The sequence below is a fragment of the Triticum dicoccoides genome, chromosome 7A (genome assembly GCF_002162155.2).
Source record: "Triticum dicoccoides isolate Atlit2015 ecotype Zavitan chromosome 7A, WEW_v2.0, whole genome shotgun sequence".
In the NCBI taxonomy this organism is placed as follows: Eukaryota; Viridiplantae; Streptophyta; class Magnoliopsida; order Poales; family Poaceae; genus Triticum; species Triticum dicoccoides.
The window spans coordinates 665462151-665469425 of NC_041392.1; the positions used below are offsets into that span (position 1 = coordinate 665462151).

The window sequence follows — 7275 nt, forward strand, 5'->3', positions numbered from 1 at the left end:
TTGTCAACATACGAGAAAGAGTATTTGGCAATCATCGTGGCTATGGACCAATGGCGTCCATATCTGCAACACGCTGAGTTCGTCATCCTGATGGATCAGCGAAGCTTGGTTCACTTGGAAGAACAAAGACTGACCACACCATGGCAACAAAAAGCATTCACCAAACTTCTGGGACTGCGCTACCGCATTCATTACAAAAAAGGTGTTGAAAATGCGGGCGCCGATGCTCTGTCCAGGGCGAATCCAACGGACATGCTTGCCAGCATCACTTCTTGCTGGCCAGCGTGGCTCGAGGACGTGGTCACCAGCTACATCAACAACCCGCAAGCTTCGCGCCTACTGGAACAGTTGGCAATCAAGGAAGATCCCAAGAAACGCTTCTCTTTGCAGCAAGGGGTCATTCGTTTTCGTGACAGAATCTGGCTCGGAGGCAGCACTCAAATCCAACAAAGAATTATCTCGGCATTCCACGATAGTCCTGTCGGTGGCCACTCAGGTTTCCCTGTCACATATCGGTGCGTCCGACGCTTATTTGCATGGCCCAAGATGAAGACGCACATACAACAATATGTGCGCTGCTGCCAGGTGTGCCAGCAGGCCAAGCCGGACCGAGCAGCGTCACCAGGATTGCTCTTACCTCTTCCAATTCCCAAACAACCATGGGACATGATATCCATGGACTTTGTTGATGGTCTCCCTCAGTCCAGTAAATTCAACTGTCTTTTGGTAATCGTGGACAAAAGGACAAAGTTTGCATACTTCCTTCCATTGGCTCACCCTTACATAGCGGCATCAGTGGCTCAGCTTTATCTGCACCAGATTTACAAGATCCATGGCCTACCAGGTGCAATCGTCTCTGACCGAGACCCAGTTTTCACTAGTCACTTCTGGCAAGAGCTTTTCAGAGGAGCAGGAACAGAACTGCGGCTCAGTACAGCCAACCACCCCCAAACTGACGGGCAAATAGAGCGCGTGAACCAATGTGTCGAAACCTTCCTTCGCTGTTTCACTCAGGCGTGCCCACGAAGATGGAGTTTCTGGATTCCGTTAGCACAGTTCTGGTATAACAACAGCCACCATTCAGCGATCGGCATGACACCGTTCAAGGCTATGTTTGGTTATGAGCCGCGCCATTGGGGACTTACAGCTGATACCACTTGCTCAGTGCCAGCCCTTCAAGCTTGGCTGGATGAGCGCGCCACTGTGCAGGAGCTCTTGCAACAGCACCTCAATAGAGCACGGCAACTGATGAAAGTGCAAGCTGATAAGAAGCGATCTTTCAGAACCTTCCAAGTGGGCGACAGGGTGTTCCTCATATTGCAGCCGTACATTCAATCATCTGTGGCGCCAAGAGCTAACCACAAACTTGCATACAAATACTACGGGCCTTTCTCCATTGTCAATGACGTGGCTTACAAACTACAACTTCCCCCCGAGGCAACTGTACACCCAGTGTTCCATGTCTCACTTCTTCGACAAGCACTCCTTCCAGGTATGGCAGTTGAATCTCAGCTTCCACATTGCTCTGACGAATTGGCAGTTCCAGTGGCCATCCTCCAGACTCGCTGGCGCAAAGGAAGGGACGGCATGCGCGAACAAGTCAAGATACAATGGTCTAATTCTTCACATCTGGGCACCACTTGGGAGGACGGAAGTAATCTCCAGGCCAGATTTCCACATGCAGAGGCTTGGGGGCAAGCCTCGACTCAAGGAGAAGGGGATGTCAGCGCACCTGACGCGCCGGACCCGCAGGGCAGCGACCATGCCAGCAACAGCACTGCCCAGCAGCCCACCAGACATAAGCGGCCTAACCCACGAGTCCACGGGCCAGAATGGGCCTAACTGAGCCGACGGATACTTAAGGAGGAGACAGCGGAAGAGGAAGGCATCCAGTGGACCAACGAACCGGCGGCGGCTACCTACCTCTCTCTCCCGAACCCTAGTTCTTATGTTCTTCCCATTCGAGCGACGCTCCCTTGTACTCGATCTGTAATAAGCTACTACTTCAGAGAGCAATAGATCGATCTCGCACTGTTATCCTATCAATTTCCTTGAAGATTTATTTGACAGTGAGATGTGGGCTGAACTCCCTAAAGATTCGACGGAGATGACATGTTTTTCGCTTGCACGGGGTTTGTTACAAAGTGGCACTGGGAGTTTTGGGTGATGTTCACAAGATTAATCCTAACTTGAGGATTGAAGTGTGCCTTCGAAATGGATTTCGAGTCATGGGGATATTGAAAACCTGCAATTTACAGTACAATTTTGCTCGTGTTGACATCATGAGGTGTTGGGATCTTCTTGCACTGAAGGTCCTGCCACAACCGCTTCAGAATGGGTGTATTGCTGTGCGGGGAGGTTTTGCTGCCCGAAAGCAATCTCGATTGGAAAGCACTTGTGGTCTCCACTTGTAAAATCACTAGACCTGGGGTTGGAGGCCCTCTAATTGATAATCGTGGGAATCTTCTTGGAATGAACTTCTGTCACCATGAAGAGACGCCGTTCCTCCCGTGCTATGCCATTCAAGAACACATAGATACTACTACTGGTGCTTTGTTGGGGCATGCTTATTTTGACACTTATTTGAGGGAAGCTGATACTATCGAGTGCGACGGAAATCCTCCATCGCAAGAAAAGACATACAAATGGAATTTGCCCAAGCCATGTTTTTTCCGGCCAGAATTCAGGGAAACCAAACCCAAACACTTTAAGAGGGCGAACGTCATGGTGGCAAAAGAATGAACGTACTTTTCTTCCGGAGTATGAAAGTGTCTGCTTCCTGTTGCTCGCGCTGTAATGATGTGAAACCGATAACCGAACGTGCTGAATTCAAGCTGTCATTTGAGTGGATTGTTGAGGATTTTGGGCTGTGCCCTGTCAGGCCAAGGGTTGTGAGGGCGATCAGGCCAAGGATTCCTTCGGCTCGTGAGCCTTCAAATCAGTCAATGCAGAGGCACTTCGGGCATGTATGCCGGGCTTAGCAATGGTTAAAATTTCGTACTTTAAGCCAGGGTTGGGGCTTAGCTTCTGGATGTCAGGTTGTTTTGTAAGCTTGGGTCAAAATTCTCGGCTAAGCTGTGGACTGGTACGGTCTTGTATTCCTTGTCTAGGTTGTGGCTCTGAGCAGAGTTGGTGATGTTGCCGGGTAGGCCTTTTGGTTTGTTTGTTCCCTTTTCTGGTTGAAACCGTGAAATGGTTGTAGTAGCACACTAGGTATATTCTTTGAAATGGAAATAGAGGAACCCCTTTATATTAGGAAAAAGAAAGAAGATGATCCTCTTCTTCTTGCCGCTCGTGTCTTTCTCTGTTTGGTGCTTCTATTTTCAGTTCAAATTTATCTCTCCATCAATCCCACCAAAATTAATTCATCAGTTTAAGTTTACATGGTGCATTTAACATTCAGCGTGATTTGATGGACTCCATTTGTGACACTTAGCACTGCTTATAAAGTTGTACAAGGGACGAATCCATTTCTTGAATACAAACGGTAGAAGAAAAGAAGAGGATATTCACTTGATATTGTTTGTTTTGAGGATAGTCAATGGTGCACCCATAGTAATATAAATGATTGCCTAACTAATTGTTTATGTTTTCCATAGTAATATGGGCCTTGATGATGCGTCTGCTAATTTGCCTAATCCTGGTTCTTGCTCATATCTTGACTTCGCTCCACCTCTGGGGCCAACACAATTTCCAAATCCACCACTACTGGACAATTAACCTCTGCCAGTTACACAGGAGTGTGTTTTGAACATTCTTAATCATGCAGGCCAAGCATTAGTTATTCTAGAACAAGCAACGATCACAGACGCAACTTGTTGCCGGTCACAGTTCATAGCATATCAAGCAACTTGATCATGAATTCATGATCGACGCATCTGGATGACACGACACCTTTTGCCTCCTAAGTTAATTAGGCGCCGCGTGGTGTGATGATTCGGGTGGATCAAAATCGTAGGCGAGGCGAGACAGAGCCGTGACGACGGTGCCGATGGGCGCTCTCATGGCATGATCTTTGTGGGATGCACACCGAAGCAACTTGGAGGGCCTCCTGCAAGTCCAAGGACGGATATCGCCCCTGCAGCGCCGGGTCTGCCATCCGGCGGAACTGGCTCCTGTCCTTCAGCATTGTTCGGGCCTGACCCAACAACAAACATCAGTACACGACATCACTCGGATCGTTCATGGTGAAACAAGAAGTAGCAAATAGAATCCAAAACCTTGGCTAATTAATTTACCCATGTGACAAGGTGCCGATCCTCGACATCATGGGGGGCATCGGTGGCCCTCCGCCCGGTGATCATCTCCAGCAGCACGACGCCGAAGCCATAAACACTCGACCCCGGAAACAGCTTCCCGGTCATCACGGTCTCGGGGGCCATAGTACCCCATGTCCCGCGGGTGATAGCAGCCACTGCAGACAGCTGGTCATGCTCCGCCAGTCCATATTGGGACAGCTTTGGGCGGTAGCCGTCTCCGAGCAAGATGTTCGAACTTTTGACGCATCGGTAGAGGACACCTTTGTCGTGCATATACTCCAACCCTCTGACCACACCGGCGGCAATGTTCATCCTCGTGTTCCAGTCCAGCGGTGCTTTGCCTGGAGATGAACCTGATGGTCACAAGATGACCAGGTGGTTAACTTTTTTTTCTTAATTGATCATCAGGTGGTTAACTAACACAACCTCAAACGAATCATGAATGCAGTTATAAGCTTTGTAGCTAGATTGTTGGCATGCATATAAGTAGCACACGTACGCACTTGCTTACCGTGGAGGTGATCTTCCAGAGAACCGAATGGCATGTACTCGTGAACCAAGATCCGGTGACGGCCATCCGCACAAAAGCCAATAAGATTGACAAGATTTGGGTGGCGCAGCCCGCTCATCATCAGCGCAAGGGCAAGAAACTCTGTATTATCTTGCTCCGCTGATCCACCTGGATCAACAGCATGCTGCAGTTTTATAGCAACGACCTACAGATGTAGATGTTGATTGATCAATCATTTTTTCCCTCACATCGATCATGTCGTCAACTCGCCACGGTACGATACGTATGAAACTAATAAGTAAAAACAAAAGAATTGTCACCTGATTGATGCTCTTGAGGAAGCCTTTATAAAGACCATCCTCCCGACCAACGATGCGGCAGGCATCGCTGAAGTTTCTTGTCGCCGCCGCGAGCTCCTTGAAGGAGAAAGTTCGTGCCACGGCGCCAGGGATGCTGCTGGTGTGTGCATTGGCCGGGGCAGAACGTGGGACCTCCTTCTTCCTCGCGCTCAAGCAGGGGAAACAGCTTGCCATGTTCAGCTTGACACCGGCTTAGCTTCCTTTTGCCAGATCTGTGTGTCAACCAGAACAGGATTTGTGTTGCATTTTCAATAGAAAAACTTATTAGCTTCACAGCAGGTCAGTTGACATTGTACTACGGAAACATATGTCGCTAAAAGTTCAAATAGCAATGTTATGTTTACCGGAGTTTTGCTAGACTCGTCTCACGGGCGGAAGGGGGTTTGAGTTGAATTCACAGGGTGTGAAGAAATAACATGAATGATCTTATAGACTCTCCTGTTTATACTGAAATTTTGAAGTCATATGTTGAATTGCTTCAACGTTAGCGTTATCTCCAATTTTGTTGTCTAGAAACTTTGAATACATGTTTCCTCGTGTGCCTTGAATGACCAGGGGCTTGGCTAAAATATGTTATCATCCTCAAGAAATGCGCCACTGGTGTAGGTCTGGCACCTTTTTTGTCCTGCCACATTTTCATTTCTGAACTTGGCTCTAGTGCGAGACTCTGAACAATTGAACATACATAGGTGATGATAACTATCTCCTTTTTATTTGAGAACGTGATGATAACTATCGTTTTTCTGTGACACTGATGGATGAGGAATTAACAACTAGCTCTACCATTATACAGTTATGTAAGTATGAGTTAATAGTTTTGGGTGAGACAATATAGATCAATACGTACTACAACTACAAGAGATGACACATGCATCTACCTCTGCATGCTCTAAGGCTCGTGAAGATAAGGTGGATAGCACCGCAAATAATCAGCAATAAACCTTACGGACGATCGTGTCGTTACGTGTCTTGAATCATATATGTTCATGAGTAGTAACATACACGGATCCGCCCGATGCCTAAGTAAGAACTAACACGAAGCATCAGACAGATCAAAACCGATGATCTGTTTCACAAATCTCATCGAGACCCCGCGTGTAAGCAGCAGCGTAGATTCTTGAAAAAATTAAACCAAAAACAACAATTTAGACAATAACCTGGAGCTAATCAAGACCAAAACCTGCCCAATCCCTCTTTTCTTTTTGCGAAATACAGAAGGAAAAAAGGAGCAAAACCACGCTTTCAGTTTTCAGATCTCAGCCACGCTCAGTTCTCTTCTAAAAACATCAGACCAAGCCGATTTGCTGCTACGTACGTTGGATTGGACGAATTCAGCCAGCGTGCTGAAGAAAAGGGAGAGTTGAGCGGGGAATTTTGGGGGTTTTGGGGACTTACGCGCGTGACGATCAAATCAGTTGGGGCTGCTGGGCCTTCGATCGAGGGGCGACCTACTCAAGCCGAACGTGGTTGGATTGGAGCGGAGGAAGCCAGTGAGATCCAATCGCTCCGCCGGCCGGCTGGCTGACGATCTGCTTCAGAGTTCAACCCGCTGCTAGCTCCTCGCGCTTCCTCGGATCGTGGATGGCCGCGCGTGATCTCCGAGGAATTGCACCCAGCGAGTCCGGATGAGCCTGCTAGTTCATCGAGGTGGGGGATGAGTGGCCGGTCGCCGGTGCCTGGGGAGGGGACGACGGAGGGAAGAAAGGGGAAGAGACGAGTCCGTGTGGCGCAGCCGATGCCGATGGATGCACTCGGCAGCTGACAGTCGCCGCACCAGCTGGGTAGCATAGGAGGAGGACTGTGGCTGCTTCCTTCCTGGAGTAGCTTGCATGCCGAAAACGGAAAGTGAGACTGCTGGCGAGAAAGAAACGGACGTGTTACGGGCGGTATGGCCGTCTCAGTAAATCAAAGAGACCAGGAGGGGTGGGTGCGGGTAAGTGCGTGCGCGCGTGTGTGTGTGAGAGAGACTTTGAAACTTTAAAACTTTGAAATGTGATTTTTTGATTATTATTGTTTTTACAAATAGCTTCATGGACCTTGAGCACCAGATGGCATTTCAGTTTAGCTAAATGACAGTCGACTGAATTTCAAATTGGGGTCAGTCGATTTCGAGAGTTCCCGAGAGTGAGCCGAAGGGAAGGAAGGA

General features: G+C 48.4%; 1 protein-coding gene across 2 annotated transcripts; it reads right to left on the reverse strand.

The window, feature by feature from the left end:
- Positions 1–3583: 3583 nt before the first annotated feature.
- On the reverse strand, positions 3584–6867 carry LOC119332266 (probable serine/threonine-protein kinase PBL7). Of its 2 annotated transcripts, none has more exons than XM_037605449.1 (5): positions 6525–6867; positions 5091–5341; positions 4771–4975; positions 4239–4612; positions 3584–4138 (listed from the first exon to the last, which is right to left on the reverse strand). In XM_037605449.1, the coding sequence occupies exons 2-5, from the start codon at positions 5301–5303 to the stop codon at positions 3947–3949; spliced, it is 984 nt and encodes a 327-aa protein (XP_037461346.1). In that variant the 5' UTR covers positions 5304–5341; positions 6525–6867; the 3' UTR covers positions 3584–3946. The 2 variants fall into 2 exon arrangements, with proteins under 2 accessions (XP_037461346.1, XP_037461347.1); XM_037605450.1 differs by having other exon boundaries at positions 4028–4138; positions 4221–4612.
- Positions 6868–7275: the final 408 nt, after the last annotated feature.